Genomic DNA, 22,109 nt, shown 5'->3' on the forward strand with positions numbered 1-22,109 from the left:
AAAAGAATTTGTGTGGTTGGGATGAAGTCACGTGACTTTGTGTTTTTATTTTATTATATTTTTTTTATATATATGCGCCGGACCCCAAACGACGGAAACAAATTTTCTCCGCACCATAAATTACGGTCTCACCGTAATTTACGGTGAGACCTGAATTGCCAATTTCCACCGTAACTCAGTACTGAAATACCGTAAAACTCACCCATTTTCATAACTCACCGTAAATTACGGTATGACCGTAATTTACGGTGAAAACTGAACATGAAATTGTCACCGTAACTCAGTAGAGTTTTACCATAAAAACCAACAACATTTCCTTTCCACCGTAAATTACGGTAAAACCGTAAATTACGGTGGATACTGGGCAATCCTGATTCATGCTAAAAATTGAGGTTTTAAGTGCAAATTTTTTTAGATTTTTTAATTTTTTCGCTTTTTTTTATGTTTTATGTTTTTTTTTTAAACACTTGGAAAAATTACCCTACCCCCTCAAAAATCCCGTGTTGTCCTCAACACAATGTTAGAGTAATTCGTGACCCGAATATCCCCACACTTGTTTCGAACACGGATTTCGAGGAACTTATGGCAATTGTGCATATTATACAAAACAAACAAAACAAAATACTACTATGTACACTACCGAACCTTGCCTCTCATGGTTGTTCCTCATCAACCGGGCGTAAGATGTAGCCCGCCTTGTCAAGCTCCAAGGTGTTGATGTCGTTCCCATCCAAATACGGTTTGAGCCGATGCCCATTCACCGTTTGTTGCCTATTGGATTGTTCGTCTTCTATATCAACATCACCAAATTTTCCCACTCTTCGGATGATATAAGGACCCATCCACTTGCTCTTGAGTTTTCCTGCAAACATCTTTAACCTTGAATTGTACAACCACACCTTTTGACCCACTTCGAAGTTCTTTTTCCTTATCTTTGCATCATGAACTTTCTTCAGTTTGTCTTTGTATGCGGAAGCACATTCATAAGCTTCATCTCTTATCTCCTCGATCTCATTCAATTGCAACTTCCTTGTTTGACCCGCTTCGTCATAATCCGCATTAACAGTTTTAATGGCCCAATGCGCTCGGTGTGCTAACTCCATTGGTAAATGACACCCCTTCCCATACACCATCCGATAAGGGGTGGTTCCAATTGGAGTTTTGTAGGCCGTTCGATATGCCCACAACGCATCATCAAGTTTACTTGACCAATCTTTTCGATCCGTTCTTACCGTCTTCATGAGAATCTCCTTAATTTGACGGTTGGACACTTCAACTTGTCCACTTGTTTGCGGATGGTACGGTGTCGCCACACGATGGTTCACATTATATCTTTTAAGCAATTTTGCAAAATTAAAATTTTTGAAATGTGAACTGCCATCACTTATTATCACCATTGGCACACCAAAACGAGCGAATATGTTGGATTGCACAAACTTACACACCACGGAATGATCATTGGTCCTTGTAGCAATGGCTTCTATCCACTTTGTCACATAATCTACCGCAACCAATATATATAAGAACCCATTCGAATTAGGAAACGGACCCATAAAGTCTATCCCCCAAACGTCAAATACCTCCACTACCAAAATCGGTTGTAACGGCATTTCATCCCGTTTCGAAATACTTCCCACTCTTTGACAATTGATGCAATTCCGGGCATACTCACAAGAATCCTTGAAAATCGTGGGCCAATAAAACCCACTAGATAACACCCGATAACCCGTCTTGTTCCCACTAAAATGCCCTCCACATGCCGACGAATGAGCATGGGTCAAAATCTCTAGAACTTCAGTTTCGGGAACACATCTCCTTATCACTTGATCGGGTCCAATCTTGAACAAATCCGGTTCATCCCAAATGTATTGCTTAACTTGACTTAAAAATTGTTGTCGTCTCTTCTTCGTCCAATGATTCGGAATTGAACCCTTAGCCAAATAATTCACATAATGGGCGTACCACGGTGCAACGAAAGTAGAAACGGCTAACAATTGTTCATCGGGAAACCGCTCATTAATCTCACTCGGGTCGTCGACACCTTCCAATGGGATCCGCGACAAATGATCCGCAACAACATTTTCACACCCCTTTTTGTCCCGGATCTCTAAATCGAATTCTTGCAACAAAAGCACCCAACGAATCAACCGGGGCTTTGCATCCTTCTTTTCCATTAAATATCGGACCGCACTATGATCCGAATAAACAATCACCTTGCTCCCCCAAAGGTAAGCTCTAAACTTGTCCAAGGCATACACCACTGCTAATAATTCTTTCTCGGTCGTGGTGTAATTCAGTTGCGCCTCGGACAAAGTTTTGCTTGCATAATAGATCACCACCGGTTTCTTATCAACCCTTTGACCCAAAACCGCTCCAATGGTCGTGTCACTAGCATCACACATAATCTCGAACGGCTTTGACCAATCCGGTGGTTGCAAGATAGGAGCCTTCACCAACTGTTCCTTCAACACATGAAACGCTTGCAAACATTCGTCAGTAAAATCAAAAGGAACATCTTTTAATAATAAGTTACATAAAGGTTTTGTAATTACACTAAAGCCTTTAATAAACCTTCTATAAAACCCCGCATGTCCCAAAAATGATCTCACCCCCTTAACATTCTTTGGTGGAGGTAGAGATGAAATTACCCGAATTTTTGCTTTATCTACCTCCATTCCCCGGTCCGAAATCACATGCCCCAACACAATACCCTCTTGAACCATAAAATGGCTCTTTTCCCAACTTAGGACCAAGTTTGTCTCCACACAGCTTTTCAAAACTTTTTCTAACTCATCAAGACAAGAGTCAAAACTTGGCCCAAAAATGGAAAAATCATCCATAAACACTTCAAGAGACTCTCCAACCATGTCCGAAAATATACTCATCATACATCTTTGGAACGTGGCGGGAGCGTTACATAGTCCAAATGGCATTCGCCGAAAAGCAAATGTACCATATGGGCATGTAAACGTGGTTTTGTGTTGGTCGTCCGGGTGAATAGCAATTTGATTATATCCCGAGTACCCATCCAAAAAACAATAGTATTTTTGACCGGAAAGTTTTTCAATGATTTAGTCAATGAAGGGTAACGGGAAATGGTCTTTGGAGGTAGCGGCGTTTAATTTTCTATAATCGATACAAACTCGCCACCCAGTTACCGGGCGGGTGGCGAGTTGCTCACCTTGCTCATCTTTAATTACCTGAATGCTTGATTTTTTAGGCACTACCTGAGTCGGACTTACCCACACACTATCCGAAATGGGGTAAATGATCCCCGCGTCCAACCACTTGATAACTTCTTTCTTGACCACCTCTCTTAGGTTCGGGTTTAACCTTCTTTGTGTTTCACGGGTCGGCTTTGCGTCCTCACTTGTAATAATTTTGTGCATCACAATGGATGGACTAATGCCTTTTAAATCGGCTATCGTCCACCCAATCGCCGCCTTATGAGCCTTCAACACCCGTATCAACTCCTCCTCTTGAGCTACCTCCAAGTTGGAAGCAATGATCACTGGTAAAGTGTCATTCTCCCCCAAGAATGCATACTTTAGGTGCTTTGGTAACTCCTTTAACTCCACACTTGGTGGACTTTCCAAAGAAGGTTTTGTGCCCGAATCAATTTCTACCGGTAATGTATCCATTTGGTAGGTCCATGGTGGATTTCCTTCCTTCACCGCAAGAGCCTCTTGCTCTTTCTCTTCTTTTTCCAAATCACATGCGTGCACCTGCAAAGACACACCACGAACACAAGAACCCAAAATCTCTTCCTCGAACTCCTTTGGGTCATATTCATCTATGAAGTTTGCTACAAAACACTCATCATAAACATTAGTACCATTAGTAAAAACGTTTAATCTCATCTTTCTATTACCGAATGTCATATCGACCGTACCATATCGACAATCAATAACGGCATGTGCGGTGTTTAAAAACGGTCGACCCAAAATAATATTTTGTTGTTGAATTGGGTCCGCGGATGAGTAGTCTAGCACAAGAAAGTCCACGGGATAATAAAACTCATCAACCTTAACTATCACATCCCGTACAATCCCCCGAGGAAGTTTATGAGACAAATCGGCTAATACCACCGTTGTCTCAACCCGTTTCAATGGACCAAAATCATATTGGTCGTATAACCCCCCCGGTAAGATACTTACTCCGGCTCCAAGATCCAATAACGCCCTTGCAGTTTGAAAATTTCCTACTTGAATATTTATAAAAGGCGTTCCCGGATCTTGTAACTTACGAGGAAGATCTCCTTTTAAAACCGCGCTTACCCGCTCCTTCAAATCAACCAATTTAGGCACTTTTTGTTGCCTCTTTTGGGTACACAATTCTTTTAAAAACTTTGTGTAAGCGGGAACCTGTTTAATAGCCTCAAGTAAAGGAAGATTAGTTTTAACATGTTTGAATACCTCCCACATTTCCTCTTTTTGAGGACCCCGTTTTGAAATAAAATTTTTCCTACCCGGATCTAATAAAGCCGAAGGAAACGGCACTTCACTAGACCCCTCACCCTCATTTACTTTTTCTTTTTCTTTAATAACTTCGGGTTTTTCAAAATTGGGTTTTTTAGAAGAAACAATGGGTGGTTCATTTTCTTCCTCACTATCTTGACCCGTTATATCCTCAACCACCCCATCAACCAAATCCGGTAAAGGATTGGTTTTGTACTCTTTCCCACTTCTCAAAACACTTACATGATGGATATTAACATTGTTACCTCTTGACGTACCATGGGATGGATTTACCTTAGTGTCGCTTGGTAATTGACCTTTATTCTTCTTCAATTCGGACACTTCAGTGGCAAGTTGACCCATTTGAGTGGTCAAAGTTTGGATTGCTTTGTCTCGAGCCTCATACTTTTGTATGCGCACATCATCCATTTGGTTCCTCTTTTGCATTTCCACTTGCATGCTCTTCAACATTTCCATCATTTCATTACCACCCGAAGACCCCCCTTGTTCTTGACCCGTTCGATATTGCCTTTGGTATCCTTGGTTGTTCCCACCTTGATATCCACTTTGATTATTGTAAGGTTGGCGCGAACCATAGTTCCCTTGGCTACCTTGAAAGTTCGGGTTTGATTGATTCGAGGGGTTCCCATAACGAAAATTCGGGTGGTTTCTCAACCCGGGGTGATAAGTGTTAGAATTCATATTGAAATTTCTACCACCCCCTCCTTGACCTTGAACGGCATGAACTTCTTCAAATTGCCCTTCCACCATTCCTTGGCAATTTTCCGCCGCATGACCTATTTCATTACACAATGCACAAACATCATAAATTTGGTTAGAAGTTTGTGTGTTACCATCATCAACCGCATGCACTTGTGTTCGGGTAACGGCCGGTCGTGCTCTCCTTGAAGCTTGAGCCTTTCTCTTTGAGGTGATCGCCATTTGTTCCAAAAATTCCCAATCCTCATGCTCATAGTTTGTGCCAAATGTCCCATTTGTAATGGACATCAAATCTCGTGCATCTTCGGCACACAACCCTTCATGAAAGGCGTTCATTAACTCCCAAAGCTCAATCCCATGGTGTGGACAATTTTTAATCATCATGTTTAAGCGCTCGAAGGCTTCATGGAACATTTCGCCTTGTTGTTGTTGAACGCTCCTCAACCCTTTTCTCGCATCATTGGTCTTTTGGGCGGTATAAAATTCATCTAAAAATGTTTGTTGCATTTCCCCCCAAGTATAAATAGATGCCGAAGGCAAAGTGTAGAACCACTTCTTTGCCTTATCCTCCAAGGAGAATTGAAATAAGACCAACTTCACATCATCGGCCGAAAAACCTTGACTCCCAAGGGTGTTGCAAATTGAGTCATAAGCCTCCAAATGAAAATAAGGTTCCTCCGTCGCTAGACCCTTATATTTTGGCAAACTTTGTAAAGAATTTGTCCTTACTTAAAAGGTTCTTCCTTGGTTGTTATGAGGAATGACCACTGGTGAAGGATTGTGAGTGATCACCGGTCTAAAATGCGCTTCAATTCCCCTTGCATTTTCCCTAAGATGCCTCCTTGGCACACCAAATCGACCCCGTGGACGAACTTGACCCATTGGTCTTTGCATAGGCCCTTGTGGTGCAATTGGTTGTTGAAGTTGTTGTTGTGGCACCGGTGGGTGTTGAATTGGCCTTTGGAATGGCGGTTGCACATGTTGTGGTCGAACTTGTTGCAAAGGAACCGGACGTTGCAATTGCGGCCCTTGTGGCCTTGGCCTAATATGTTGAGGTATGAGTTGTTGTTGTTGTACCCCACCAACATTTGGAATCACTTGTACTTGGCCTTGCATATAACCGTACTCCCCTTGCTCTCCATCACCCCCATAACCGTACCCGTCTTCATCAAAACCTTCAAACTCCTCATAACCTTCATCATACCCATCTCCTTGAATTCCCGACGATTGCCCAAATGGAAGAGTCGAGTATTGAAACCCCGACTGATTTGATGGTCGAAACGGTGTAGCATGGACAATAGACGAAATTGGTGCTATGGTATGGCTCGAATATGACGGACCCGCACCCGGAAAGAAATGAGATAATGGTGGTATAGTAGTGGAAGGGTTAAATGTGATGGTTAGTAATGGGCTGTGTGGTGTTGGTTGATGTGACATTTTGAAGTATGGTGGGTTCGGTAGTATTTGGTGGAATGGTGGTATTTGGTGAAGGTTGGGTGGATGTTGGTATAAATGATGAAGTGGATTCACCTGTAGTGGGTGGTGGTGGTGGTGGATCCATGTATCGAAGTGGTGTAATCGGTGTAATTGGTGTTGTTGGTGAACTGCTGATTGTATTTTCCCTTAGCAAAATTCTGTTTGCTCGCAAAGTTCGCTCGATTTCCGGATCAAACACTAGTGGTGAAAGCTTGTGAGAGCTTCTAGTACGCATGCACCTGTAAATACCTGCACACTAAACACACCTCGCGTAAACCAGAAAAATAACAAACTCAAAGCAAGAACAAAAATAACACACGTTGCGCACTACTCCCCGGCAACGGCGCCAAAATTTGACGTGATGTCGCGGTCACAATCAAATTTAATCCCAATAACAACTATATAGATAGTGGCAAGTGGGTATCGAACACAGGGAGTTTGTGGAATATGTGTTATTTCAAAGATTATCTAACTTGACTAAAATTAAACTAATGACAATAAAAATAAATTCAAAGATTGATTAAGTGAATTGGTTTTTAGAACTAAATTAAACTAATTAAATTGAAAGAGAAAAGATTTGGTTGTAAACAAATTAGAGACAAATGACCATCCTAGATTTCCGGTTTGCATCGACATTCATATTATCATTCCACTAGAAAGAACTACATAGACATAGCTCATGTGTGATTACTTGCAGTGATGAAAGGAAACTAAGTACTCAGATTCCTAGAACGTGAGGTTGTTACCCGATGATCAATCAACCCTTACCCAATCCTAATTCTACCCATGATATCTCGATTGCCAACGGCACCAAGAACGTATGGTTTCAAACTAGAAAATCATAAGAATTAACAAGTTACTAACAAGCAATCACACACCATAACAAACCAACCATAATGATTAGGAGTGCTATTCTAGAAATTAGGAAATCAAATACAAATTGTCTCAAACAAACCTTTAATCTAGGACAATCATAAAGTGTTTAGCCACACATGGCTCGAATCAACATCCTAACAAAGATAATATTGTTCATACGGATCAAAAACACAAACCGAATGATAGGAATTGTCACAAACAAGCAAAATACAGCCAAAATCGCCCCCAAGCTTCTCTCTAACCGTTCAATGATGAAGAGTGATGAAAAGACATAATAAAACTAACTTTAATGAGGCAGTTACGTTTCAGATGCAGACACCACCGTAATTTACGGCTCCACCGTAAATTACGGTGGACAGTGAAATGTTACGGTGTGAATAGACTGTGTTATGGTGGGGAAAAAATGAAATCCAGGTCCACCGTAAATTACGGTAGGACCGTAATTTACGGTGGTGAGCTGAATTGTCTTCTTTGTTTGTCTCTTGTTCCACGCTCGACCCGTTCATCACCAAAGTCTCCAAAGCTGCATCTAATCCGTCTTTTAGCCCCCGAAATGCACCTGAAACATAAGCAACAGTAGTTATCTAATTCAAGATAATTACACGATTAAGTGAAGGATTATTTCATCTTTTAACACGCTTAAGGGTTGTCCAATGGACCACCCGTCAGTAATCCCGTAGATTATTTCCTAACATAAAATTTTGGTGTCAGCAGAGCACTTCTGTGGCTGAAATCAGTGGCTGTAGCTCTGATACTACCTTCAGTCGCAACCCTCGACCCCTGCCCCGTGAGGCGGGCGGCCGCGGCCTACTCCGAGATGGTGGTATCGGTGTTTGTCATTAATTTAGCAGCGGAAATTTCATCAGGACCGTAGTTAGAAAATATTTTATCAGAGTAAAACACCACATTTTTATAATAATAAATATATTGGGATAAACCCAAGTTTCCATTATAAACATGTTTATAGGGATAAACCCTAATTTATTAAAATCAAACTTCTTCTTTATTCAGGTAACTTTTATAGCCACTTTTCCAAGCCTTCAGTGTTGTCCAGTTGGCTTCTATTTGGCTTTCACATTTTGTTACCTGAAACGTGTTTAAAAACATTTTATCAGCAAGAAATACTGGCGAGTGAATCCCAGTTTAATTAATACAGGTTTTATCATTTTACAGTATTGAGGGCAATCCAGCAATTACATTTGTTTATCTCTACTTTAATTACCACCCACGGTACTGCCAATCCTGACTTGTGGTAATGTTACAACTCACAGTGTAGTAACAAATTTTATATACAAAACCCCAACATACCGACGATAATTGTAGAATACAAATACTCAATCACTGTTAATTATACTTTAAAATAATTGAGGTTTTGTAAAAACAGTTTACAAAAAAAAGAGGAATTACTCACATTGCTAATTTAGGTATTTCCTGGGACTTCTTGGTTATAATCTACCAAATTTAAACAATGCAAACGCGTTAGTATAATAACCCAAATTTACACTAGTTATACCCTCCCCGAGACAGAACTCCAACGACTAAGTCAAGCAGAGTCTCGACATGCGTTACGGAGCACTAGATTAATCGGGCAGCGTATCTAATACGTAAATGGAGGTTAAATACTTACAACGAGGCAGAGCTTCGCTAATTAGCGGGGTATAATACCCGATATTAATTCTAATATTCAGAATACTGAGAGAGAGAATCGATTGTGATCAAATTCAAGTTGAATGCTGATGATCCCTATTTATGGTGCCTGATCGATGGTTTCTGGCGGCCCGCGAGAGAGACAACGGGGTCTCTCGCGCCCCGCGAGTTAGGTGGAGTAGGGCTTAGGGTTGATCAGTCACGAGTATAGGTTCGACGAATGGCAGGACACATGGCGGCCTAGGGTTTCGCCACCCGTTACTTGCTCGCGCCCCGCGACGGACCAAGGGGGGTCTGTCGCGCCCCACCAGAGCCCCTCGAATTTTGTTTTTATTTAATTTTTATTAAAATAAAGTATTTGGGGCCCACTTTTCGTATACAGGGTGTATTTTAAGACGTATAGGGGTGATATAATTATTTTAGGAGGGTTGTTATATCTTAACCATTAAGAGCCTCATACGAGGTAAACAAACAACCCCTTAGTTTAGTAGAAACATAATTAATGGTACTAAAAATACTTAGGGGCTGTTTGGTAACTTCTGAATGGTTAAGTGCTGAACCAGTAAGAGGTCTGAACCATTAAGTGTTGAACCAGTAAGAGGTCTGAACCATTAAGAGCCTGTATAATGATTAACCGTTTAGAGACAAATATCTGACCAATTCAGTTTAGAGGTCTTAACCATTCAGACTCTGTATAAATCTTAACCATTCAGAGGAAAATGTCTGAACCATTCAGAAATCTGCTCGTGAAACAAACAGTCTGAATCATTAAGTGTTGAACCAGTAAGAGGTCTGAACCATTAAGAGGCTCATTAAGAGGTAAACAAACAACCCCTTAGTACTAACTCAGAGCTGTAGTAACTCTATGATGAGGTTTCTGCTGAGGCTTCCACTAATACTAGACTTTTCACAAATAGTCAAGACATTTCAACCTGATCATTGTGATGGTTTGGCCCCTATATGAAATAAATCATATGGTTAGTTTAACACACAAAAGTACAACTTTGTTTTCACGTAAAAGAATATTCTCGTTCTTTGCACTAACTTCCTCTCTTATCATAATTTCGCATACACATGAAATACTATAGCCTTAAAGTGAGTCTCAAGTGGCTCATAAATGTTGGTTTTTTATTTCAACCGTCGGAACTAATCATGTTAGAAATTACACAATGTCGAAAATGAGACACTGACTTAGTTTCGGGTTAGTTATGTGGTAGTCATGATACATTTCTTGTAGGAAAGTAAATGAAGAGTAGATCTACCGAAGAATTTGGTTAGTGTATGGCCATATTAGGAGGTGCAATAGGGCATGAAGTTGCAAAAAACACAAAGGGTGTTTGGGAATTATCTTTTTTTTTTTTGTGTCATTAAGGAAGAATAGGTTTACAAGGACATGTAGAAATTTTTTAAGTCATTGGTTCACTGTGAAGAAATTGATATGTTTTTAAGTCATTAGTTCACTGTGAAGAAGTTGATATGTACAAGACTATGTGTTGTAAGTGAGAGAAGCCTTGGTTCTTTGTATTAGAGTGCATGACACTTAAGGCTACACATGAACGAACATAACGTTCTATAGAGAAGCCTTCGTAGCATAAGAGCTTTGTGACTATAAAAAATGCCTCCTATTCTCGTAACAAAATACCATTGTATATTTTTTTAATGTGTTAAAAATGATAAGCAAATCTCATACATCTTAGCATTAACTAAGAATGTTGACGTATTGGACGGAGAAAATAAATTATACAAGGTAAGAATAAGACTCAGACTATAACATGCATATATTAATAACATGAAGGAAAGTTAAAGATCTTGAAAGATTTTTTTTGTTTTTAAAAATAAAGTTGCTGGCTCAAAAACTGACATGGACGTCCTTGTGAAATTATAATGGAGAACATAGTCGAATTGACTAAAAAAACTTAGTTAAGAAATTTTTTGAATCTTCTCAAGATCTATTGAAAGGGTTGAGTGCTAAAATTCTTAGCCATACAACATTTATCAAAAGAAAAATATAAATTTTCCATGTAATTGCTAATGTTTATGTAAGTGTACAAGTTTTACCCGAGAAGTACAAATGAAAAAGGGCTATGTAACTCACTAGTTGTGAAGATGGCTCCAAATACGTTCACTAAGTTTGATAAGGATTTATCCTACGCGAAAGCTACAAACATGATTTGCGTATAAGGACTATGATAAATGAACTGATAAGCATTGTTAAGATTGGTAAACGATTTTCACACTTAAAGGTTCAAGTTACTATTATTGTTGGATGATATTAATTATACCTTTTAATCATATAAACATCATAATAGGTTAATATGAAGCAAGTTAGAATGTTAACAAAACATTCCGACAACTTCAGTTTGGATATAGTTTTTAGACCAGGTTTGTGGATTTTTGTTAAAATAGTAAATGATTGAATTTAATTTTGAAAATTTATGAGACATTTATATATGGCCCGGTAACTTTGTGTAATTTTATTTAGACCTAAATGTTTACCAAAAATTCAAGAAAAATCCTAGATCACCAGAAGGGCGAAACAATGATTTTTCTACGATAGTTCACTAGTACATATTTAATCAAAAGATGCGGTTAAATTAGCTATGTGATGCGGTTTTAGACCCGCATCTTATGGCAAGGCATCTTTTGGCTATATATCAAATAATGCGGGTCCAAGAGATGCGGTTCTTGAACCGCATCTTTTGATATATTAACAAAAACTACTTTTTTCCTAATATACTCAAAAGATGCGGTTTTAGAACCGCATCTATTGGTGTTTAGAGTAAAATAATATATATATATATATATATATATTTAATTTCCAATAATTCTATTACAAATTTCCAATAAATTCCCATTATTAACAAATTATCTAAAAATTAAAATAAAATATACAAAAAAAACAAAATTATATTAGAACCAATATAATATAACCTAAGAATATAAAATACAAAGGTTTCAAAGTAACCTAATATTACAAAAGTTTCAGGTAACACAACAATACATAAAACTCTAAAGATGAAAGTGATATACAGTAACTTCCTAAACCGACCGATGTCTTCATACTTTCAACCCAAACCAATGTCTTCAATCCATACTTGCAACTAGAATCGTAGAGAAGAAAAAGTTCGTTAAACTAACCAAAACAATGTTGAACTAACCTAAACAATGTTGAGGTTGTAGATGGCCCTATGAAAATCAAATTCCAACTCTATAGCGGCACGAACTGCATTACAAAAACATGTCATTAAGAGACTGATACTTGCAACCCCAACCTATGTCTTCAATTAATACTTGCAACAGGAACCGTCGAAATTGCCTAACAAAACATAATGTTAAATTATTAAAAATGAAGCTAAAAAATTGTCTAAAAGTGTATATATGTATAAGATAAGATGGAATCTTTAATTGAATGATAAAGCCCATGTAATAAGAAGTAATCAGAGCGAATCTATAAACTTTCAAATAGACGTTCAACATGTTCAATATACCAAAAAATAATGATCTCATATTGTAGGTTGTTCTTATTAAAGAGACAGAAAAAGAAAAATGATAGGAATCACTCCCCTATTCCAGCATCAACAAATATATCTGAAAAATAAGAGCTATGTTTTGCTTGAATATATAAGAACTTACAGTGGCAGACCATATGAGTGGATGCTGCTTTAAAGACGTACTGACTCTTAGTGCAGAAATTACACAAGTATGATGCTTATGCAAGAGACGCCCAACCCAAGTGAGTTCTTTCTCATGAAGGATCACTAATAACCGTTCAAAGTAACATATTAACTCAACGCTGTCAAACTCATACATATTGTACCGATCTTCAGCTTGATGATCAACCATATTGATGTTATTCATGTCAAGATCAAGTTCCTCTTTAGGTGATCCATTTCTATCCGCGCCTCTCTCTAGGGGTGTAAACGAGCCGGGCCGAGCTCGAGCTCGACTGGGCTCTCGAGCTCTCTGGGCTTGTTTACACCCCTACCTCTCTCACTACAACCTTATTTCACATAGAGTTATTACAAAAAAGTCAACAAACAAGAAACTTAATTAACAAAAAATTGAAGTGCTTAATCTATGTACAACATATGCAAGTTGTAAATACAGAGAAAATAGGCAAATAACTTAGAAGCTATAACTTAGGACCCATTAAACACTTAAAACCATGTTGGGTATTGTCTACTGATTATAGTACATAAAACAGATTATCACATGTTTACAATTTAGCAGCCAACATTATAGACATAATACATAAAAAGAGAACAGATAAATAATCTAGAGATATAGTCTAGGATCTTTACCTAACCCATGTTACAATGAAGATTGCTATTTCATGATCCAACCAATAAGTACATCAACTTAAACTGTATTTGAAGTTGGACAAAAAAAAAAAGTTAAGCTAAAGTCTTCCCTGGTCTAAAATTTCAATGACTTTTGCAATAAAGGTTAACATGCATGAATCCCTGAAATTACTGTAATCACAAAACTTAGAAAATAATTTGCAAAAGTGGTTAGAAAAGTTACGTTAATTTAAGCTCAATTCATATAAAAGAAAAATAGATCCTAACTCAGATCATTTGCACTGTTTCAACAATACTTTTTAAACTAATCTACAGTTATTTCCATGTACGTGTCAAGAAAAATAATATGGGTACTTGTTAAACTTCCGATCCATATCTCCCAAAGCTGTAATATAAGTTGCATTGATGCATATTCAACAATAATAAACAATTTTTTCTCGATTTTAAACACCATATTTCGTGCTTATTATTAAACTGCATAAAACATATAACATATACATAATTAAATACACATGTATGTAGGTGAAGAAATAGTAGATTATGTACTAGAATCTGTGTTAGAGAAAGAGATTACCTTGAACTGGGACTCCATCCTTGTGAAAATAGCATAGTATCTCACAGTAAGCTTCCATGAACTGATCAGAGCCGGATCTTGTCCAACAATGGTGGAACTCATACCTCCATAAACTAGATAATCCCAATTTCCTTAACAATAAAACTCACCCACCATACCAACCAAATTACTGTATAACCTACCCAAAGGACATCCTAGTTGTAGGGGTGTAAACGAGCCGAGCCGAGCCCGAACCCAAGCTCGGCTCGTTATGTTTTTATGAAGCTTGAGCTCGAGGTCGGCTCGACTCGAGCTATTTCGAGAACAACCTCAAATGAGCTAAAAGCTCGGCTCGAGCTCGTTTCAACAGCAATTAAGCGAGCCAAAGCTTGGCTTGAGCTCGGCTCACCAATGTTATCATCATCATTATTATATTATACATATAAAAAACTAAAATTTTGTTTAGGCTCGTTTGGGCTCGCGAGCCTAAACGAGCTTTGTATTTCAGGCTCGAGCTCGGGCTCGTTAAGGCTCGACTCGTTCGAGCTTTTAACCGAACCGATCACGAGTAGCTCTCGAGCCTCTGGCCTTGTTAACACCCCTACCTAGTGGTAAGGTGCCTCTCCTATATACAAATCCTGCAAAATGTGGGTATCAAAGCTTAGCCAAAACACCTAAGCAAAGACTATCAAAGCTACAGCAAGTTGTAGAATATGATTTTGGAAGGTGTCAAGAAATCACAGGTAGATCAACAATGCTTGAAACTGAACAAACTCTGGCATATACGTCAAATAAAAATTATTTTATTTCAATTCGTGTTATATTCTTTGTAAACCAGTTTTCATTTTTTTTAAACCAACCGACTATACGATTAGACTTATTAAACCACAGACCCAACCAACTTCCATCAGTTTGACCAGGTTTTTTGGCTTCTATACACACAACTACAAAATAAAAGGTTTCAACCCAATCCCTTATTGATCCATTTCCCAACTTACGAGGCCTGCAAAATCTGTCATCTTTAAAGTTTAAACCATAAATCCCCAAACACTCAACAAAAACCAATGATGAATCTAGGTCAAAAAGAGGAGAGATTACCGAGAGAAAAAAAAAGACTGATTCCGAGACCAGGACAATGATAGACACCCATGGTTGTGCCCTCGCATCTTCTACGGGGTCTCTTCAACACGAAATATCTGGATACTAACAAACCGATTTAAAACACAATTATTCTTTCAAAGATTTTCAAATCCCCGATAATCTTGACTACATATATATAGCACATATATAAAACAGGATATATACACCACGATAATCGGACAATATAAAGATAAAAGAAGGTTGGGGTTTCCTTCACCTCTTCAAATGTGTTCAAGAACCGTGATGTTCGATTAAGACCGTCATCAAGATGAAGGAAGATTGAGGCGGTTGTCTGTTACGTCCGATCTTCGATGGATGGTGGATGACTTCGAGGTATTTAATTTTTTGGGAGCAGATGGTGGAGACCGGAGAGAAGAAGTTTTTGGGAGATGGAATGGTTTTTGGTGTTTAGTTTTTTTTGGAGACGGAGGGAAATGAATTCTTGTGGGGGTAGGAGAGGTTTTTAGGGTTTAAATTTTTTTGAAGACGGAGGGAAGTGAAATTTTGTGGGGGGAAATTGGGGGCAAAAGCTGCGGGTCAACAACTTCCGCATCCAATGGTGTGCGTGAAACCAAAGAAACACTCAAAAGGGCAAAGAACCGCTCAAAAGATGCGGTTTGAAGGGTGAACCGCACTTTTTAGCAATTGTTATTCGCATCCATTGCTCACTTTTGTACTAGTGGTTTACGCCAAAATTCTTAAAAAAACTCTATATTTACTCACTTGATGCAAGGCCAGTCAGAAAAGTTTGGCACATCAATTTTGTAAAAATTTCAAATCCTTTTAACTAATATTGATCAAGTTATCAGTCTCATAATGGCCCCACAATTTTGTTAGAAAAACTCAGTTTGACCCTTAGTCATCAAAAAATCATAAAAACCAGTTTAGGGTTTCCGAAACATTAAGAAACTTTTTGTACATGATCTAAACATCTATTAGACTATTTTAGACTCAATAACCAAGTGATTTGGTGTTCATATGATCCTGTTACAATAAAAATGATATCAGACTGATAAGTTGTTACGAAAATTAATGTTCCTGATTTGAGTTTTTAACGTGCTTTAATAATCAAACTCACATGTATGATCCATATAAAGACTAATTAACGACTTGTTTATGTTATACAACTAGATTTATGTGTTTTTACAGTTTTTTTTTCATAAATTGATTCAAGAAAACCAAAATAACAAAGTTAGGGTTTGAATCTTACCTTGTATGTTCTTGCTCTTGAGAAAACTGAAGAGGATGATGGTGAAGCTTAATGATTTTCGAACTAAGGAGAGATGAGGGTAGGATTTCTTGAATTTGGTTGAATGAGGGTAATGTGAAGGTGTTATAGGTCGAATTTTGTGAAGGGTGGAGGTGTAAGAGTTGTATTTTAACCAAAACTTTAGGTATTATATCATAATGTCAAGGTTTAAAGGATACTTGTTAGGTTTTATTCAAAATCAACAGGATTTAATATTTTTTAATTATTAATTTTTGAAATTAATAAATACTACTTACTTTTATAAAGTTTAGTAATCAAATAAATAATACTAGCCTAAGGACCCGTGTGTTACACGGGTTGATTAAAGATAATATCGCTTCATCATCGTCGTTTACATAAAAATGTTATGAATATCTACACGTCTTTAAATGGATCATGTAAAGTATGAGTAGTTTGACACCATCTCTTGTTTTCACCGTTGATAAGCCAACATACAATTGACCATGGTAAGTTATACATTCGACCATCCTTGTCCCTTTTTCCAATAAGACGTACGTTAAGACTAAGCTGAGGATCGTCATGAAAACAATCTCTAACCATCCTGTAAAGTTTAATCAATACATTATTGGAGTCTAACACAGACTTTATATATTGGATCGAGTGACGATTAAGAGAAGCAGAAGAGGATGCAGGTGACTCTTTAGAACGACTGTTTGGACAGATTGTTTATCAACGAATTATTAATAAATAATTTAGAAACAATTTAAACAAATTATATTGTACAATACTTACCTAAATATCGGTTCTGCCTCTCCCCGTTTAAAAAGTATGGAAATTTTAAAATAAATAAATAAATAAAACTGGCGAAATAGTAGACGAATATTGTGAAAGCATCGGAGTGTGAAAAAAATGGAAGACGAATTTGAAGTCGACGATTCTTTTGTTTTAGAAACCGGTAAGCCGTGTGATACATTAGATCTTTTACTATACAAATACAATTTCCGTAGCGTACGCCTCTCCCTACACTCGTCTTGTGTAACTGCTGGAGTTAAAACTGTATTAACATGGAAAACCAAAGAAACGATATAGTAGCATTAGTTGTCTAAAAAATTAGTAAAACTTAAATCCATTAGTACAAATTAAAGTTAGTTAATATTATAACATTATATAAATATGTTACGATAGTTAAAGGTGTATCAAATAGTCAACATACAATAATTACTTGTCCATCATACTTCAACATCTTTATATCTATCCTTTAATCAGATGATAACTTCCTTTACTGGATTTCAATAAGTGTCTCAAGATTGCATCCATTTGCATTCCTAATTTCTCCATCATACGGTTCATCAGTCTAGGAAATTCAGGTATAATAATTCCTTTTTTTCATTGTTGATGTTCATCTGCCATGTCTTTGTTGGATTTATTTAATGAAAATGAAAATCTGTATAGAGTAACCTAAATGTAACCTGTTTCGTTGACAGATTTACAATCATTCAGTTAGGTAACATACATGAAATAATACCTTGGAGAGGCATTTTGTAGGATAGCATAGCAACTTCGGTTTTGCAGTCTGTTCAAGCTCAACAAATCAATAATGTCTTCAATGAAGATTTTAATATCTTTGTTAGTATAAATAGGTCAAATAGATAATTTAATTCTTTTTATAGTTAAAATAGAAAGGACTCGATGAAAATGAACAAAAAGAAAAAGTTCGGCCAGGTTTTAATCCATGCACTTGTGGTTTTAGTTCCTTTGATCAATATCACTTCATTGTCTGCAATACGTTCCTCCACGACTTCGTCTGCATATCCTATGAATGATGAATCAAAACCTTCTTAACCCTCTATGTGAGCAAATTTTGACTCCTATATGAAACCAAAAACTCTAACTCACCGGATGTAGAACTGGAAAAACTCAAATATCTCCTTTAAGAAAACTTGCAAACAACATACGTTTATTTCTAGCAGAAAAATAAGCAAATTCTATAACGTATAAGCAAATGTAGAAAGGGCTGGACTCCGTTGTACTCGCAACGAAATCTGGCACGATTTTGGGATCATAGAAGCGGTTGTTATGAATATCAAAACAGGTCTTATCGGATCAATAAAAAAGGAATGAGGTCCAAACAGGTTATCACACCAACACTTAAACCTTTTTTTCTAAAACTTCAATAAAATCTTCAAATGAAACGACTTTTGAAGTTGTATGCTTCAAAAAAAGTGACTCATGGTTTTGTTCGACAATATGACCCGTTTCGCTTTTAGGTAAACTTTTTAATTTAACAAACCTGATCCATTTGACCAAAAACACAACCCAAAACCAAACTTAATAAGTAAGCTGGTCAAAACTGCCACCTCTTAACATAGGGCAAATTATCATTATCTCAAGAATCCACCACGTTTTAGCATAAAGAAAACACCATTACAAAGATGGAATGGTCAGACATGCCATCTTTAGTGCCAATATTGGTTCATGCTAATGTATTAACAAAGAAAAAAATCCTACCCAAATTCATAATACACGATCCAAGTATATAGTAGACTATTTCTATTTCGGGAGATAACACTTAACAAAAAACACAAAATAACATATATGCAATTAGTCTCCAATAGGGATGTGCAAATGGTTTCAGGTACCGGTTCAAAACCAGGTTCGGTACTGGTTAAAAATTTCCCGAACCGACTCGAAAAATTGATACCGAATCAGTACCGACCTTTAGCGTGTTCGGTACCAATATTTGCCGGTTTTTACCTTCAAATATTGGTCTGTACAGGTACCGAACCACAATTTTTGGTAAAAAAAAGTACACCTAAATCAACCCGTTTAGCCATTTGCCTAAAATCAATTAAGTAATTGGAAATTTTAAGAAAAAAACTAAAAAAAAATAACACCCATTTAACCGGTTGGTGACAATGTACATCCTGACTTGACTCGTTGGTGATAATCTACAGCCTAAATTGACCCATTTACCTATATCCATTAAAAGAAATTGTTTTTTTAAGAAAAAAAAAACTATTATAGATACTCCCAATTGACCAGTTGCTGACAAAGTACGACCTGAGGCACAACCGAAGGTTCACCCATTTGCCAAATATAATCTACCTTCTCCATCATTAAGAATAAATACGATGTTTTCTTGTTTCTAAGAATTAGTATTGTATTGTAAAATCTGAAAGTCGTAAAGATACATAGAAAAATAAGAAGGGGTACAACGCTTACCAGAATCTTGATCTCGACAGTGACGAGTCAGTTGTCAAGTTACCGGCGAAAATCGATGGATTTGGGTTACCGGAATCTTTTTCTCGGTGGTGATGTATCAGTTGTCAAGTGAGTTGCTCAACTCGTCTAAGAAAAAAGTTAGAATGAAACGGTAAAAAAACATGTGGTGAAACACGCATGAAGATATGGAAAGCACTGCTGAGCATAAAAAAGATATAATTAAAGTTTATGTTTTGTGAGCCTACAAATGTAGAAAGGGATGGACTCGGTTCTACTCACAACAAAATCTCGAATGATCCTGGAATCATAGAAGGAGCTGTTATGAATATCAAAACAGGTCTTATAGGATCAATCGAAAAGGAATTAGGTCCAAACAGGTTATCACACTAACACTTAAACCTTCTTTACTAAACTTCAATAAAATCTTCAAATGAAACGACTTTTGAAGTTGTATGCCTCAAAAAGTGACTCATAGTTTTGTTTGACCATATGTCCCGTTCCGCTTTCAGCTAAACTTTTGAATTTAACAAACCAGACCCGTTTGACCAAAAACACAACCCAAACCAACTTAATAAGTAAAGTGGTCAAAGCTGCCACCTCTCACGATGGAAAATTATCATTACCTCAAGAATCCACCACGTTTTAGCATAAAAGAAACACCACTGCGAAGAAGCGAAGGGTCAGATATGCCATCTTCAGCGCCAATATTGGTTCATGCTGGTTATTAACAAAGAAGAAAATCATACCCAAAGTCATAATACACGATCCAAGTATATAGCAGACTATTTCGAGAAAAAAACACTTAATAAAAAGCACACAATAACATATATGCAATCAGTCTCGAGTAGGGATGAGCAAATGGTTCTGGGTGTCGGTTCTGGTATGTATAGGAGTTTATGTTTCTTCTTTTTAAACCAAGTGAATCCCTCCTTTATCCTCTGCACCAGGTTAAACCCATCGTAACCTCTGGCCTCCAACTCCGACATGAGCTGGTCGATCTTCTCAGCAGCTGCTACTTGAAGGTGATGTTTCTCACTGCAAAACTTCCAAATCAAATCGTGTTAGTTTTTTTAACGGCAAACATCTATATAAAGATATAAAAACGGCAGCAGATTTACGCTACTTATTACAAAAAAGATAACAAAACAAAAACAATCAGAAAACATAATCTTCATACTAATTCAAATCAGATTCTTGAATTAAAACCCTAGAGCCCATGGTACGGTACCTGAGGAGTTGCTTCGGTAATCAGCATCTTCTCAAGCTCTCCATAAGTCGCACATGTGCTCGAATATATCAAAGTATTAACATTATGTGCGGCCATAGCCTCCAGTACCACCAGCGTATTCGTTGTAATATAGTGATAATACCTGCATAATTATAATAAAAAATAGGTAATTAGACACGTTTTTAAAATCCAGTCAACAAAAGTTTAACAAAAATATTTATATAAAGTGCGTACTTACTTTAAAGGATCAAGAGTACTCTCCCCAACATATGCAACCGCTGCAAAATGCATAACCGCATCGAATGCATTTTCTGAAAAGATTTTGTGTTCCTTAAATGTATTTTTATCAAGGAAACAAGCATGTCACACATGCATGTTTTATCTTACGCATACTTTGGTCCTACTAGTTAGCAGGGTATTGGTGCATGAGTTTTCCCTAACATGTTCTTTCGGTTACCAGAAAAATAATAGAAAATAATAGTTAAGTTTAGTTGGATACGGCTTTTACATCTCCCAAATCAGCATAAATGAATTGAAGTCTCCCGGGTTCAGGAAACAATTCTTGAAGAACCTTGACTGCAACTATGTTTCCACGAGAGAGATTATCCTATAACACAAGTATACGAATTTAGTTTGTATTGTAGTTGAATATTGTTAAAAGATTAATAAAAATCTAGAGGCGTACCACTATAGTTACACGGTAAGAGTCCTTGAGAAGGCATACTGTAGCATGGGAACCGATATAGCTAGCGCCTTCAGTTACTAAAACATGAGTAACCCCGGCTTCAGACCTAGAGAACTTCAAAGAAAAAGATATTAGAGATTGATCAGTGTATAAGATAATCGCAGATGTATGAAATCGCCCCTGTTAGAGATTAAGTGTTTAGACCCGTTTGACACGTTGATAGTTTCCAACAACATTGAGCACACCATATTCAGCAATTAAAGGCATTTAGCTTAATAAAACATTTCATACTCAGTTAAAAACTCTTCAAAATAGATGTTGGTCAACTCATAAAAAAATCTATATCTTTGACTTTTAAAAAGGCAAAATACACAAAATCACTAACTTATATTTTCTAGCCACCTGAACAAATTTAAAAAGAATATTCACTTAAATACCTTTCGTTAGTGATTATTTTCCATCATAACTCATCCCATGTATAGTGAACCAATTTCAATATCATGTAATATCACCACCATATATCGCCTTCAACCCATGTATTTATTTTATAGAAAATTCCATCAACATTGACACGTAACTGAATAACCTAAACTA

At 37.1% G+C, this 22,109-nt stretch overlaps 2 protein-coding genes and 1 long non-coding RNA gene across 6 annotated transcripts; all 3 read right to left on the minus strand.

The window, feature by feature from the left end:
- Positions 1–653: 653 nt before the first annotated feature.
- LOC118485036 lies at positions 654–1,103 on the minus strand. The gene has a single exon (XM_035981250.1). It carries the CDS (start codon positions 1,101–1,103, stop codon positions 654–656), a length of 450 nt encoding a protein of 149 aa, XP_035837143.1.
- An 11,024-nt stretch (positions 1,104–12,127) lies between these two features.
- Positions 12,128–16,118, minus strand: LOC110894648. Of its 4 annotated transcripts, none has more exons than XR_004874785.1 (4): positions 15,388–16,118; positions 15,129–15,233; positions 14,052–14,668; positions 12,128–13,540 (listed from the first exon to the last, which is right to left on the minus strand). It is a non-coding gene; the product is annotated as an uncharacterized LOC110894648 (long non-coding RNA). The 4 variants fall into 4 exon arrangements; XR_004874784.1 differs by having other exon boundaries at positions 12,128–12,492; positions 12,810–13,540; positions 14,052–15,233; XR_004874783.1 differs by having other exon boundaries at positions 14,052–15,233.
- Positions 16,119–17,492: 1,374 nt separating this feature from the next.
- On the minus strand, positions 17,493–21,782 carry LOC110892717 (probable UDP-arabinose 4-epimerase 2). The gene is made up of 8 exons (XM_035981251.1): positions 21,720–21,782; positions 21,516–21,629; positions 21,330–21,437; positions 21,069–21,160; positions 20,831–20,972; positions 20,226–20,645; positions 19,603–19,728; positions 17,493–18,248 (listed from the first exon to the last, which is right to left on the minus strand). The coding sequence occupies exons 1-6, from the start codon at positions 21,780–21,782 to the stop codon at positions 20,385–20,387; spliced, it is 780 nt and encodes a 259-aa protein (XP_035837144.1). The 3' UTR covers positions 17,493–18,248; positions 19,603–19,728; positions 20,226–20,384.
- Positions 21,783–22,109: the final 327 nt, after the last annotated feature.

Source organism: Helianthus annuus, chromosome 12, assembly GCF_002127325.2.
Source record: "Helianthus annuus cultivar XRQ/B chromosome 12, HanXRQr2.0-SUNRISE, whole genome shotgun sequence".
Lineage (NCBI taxonomy): Eukaryota > Viridiplantae > Streptophyta > Magnoliopsida > Asterales > Asteraceae > Helianthus > Helianthus annuus.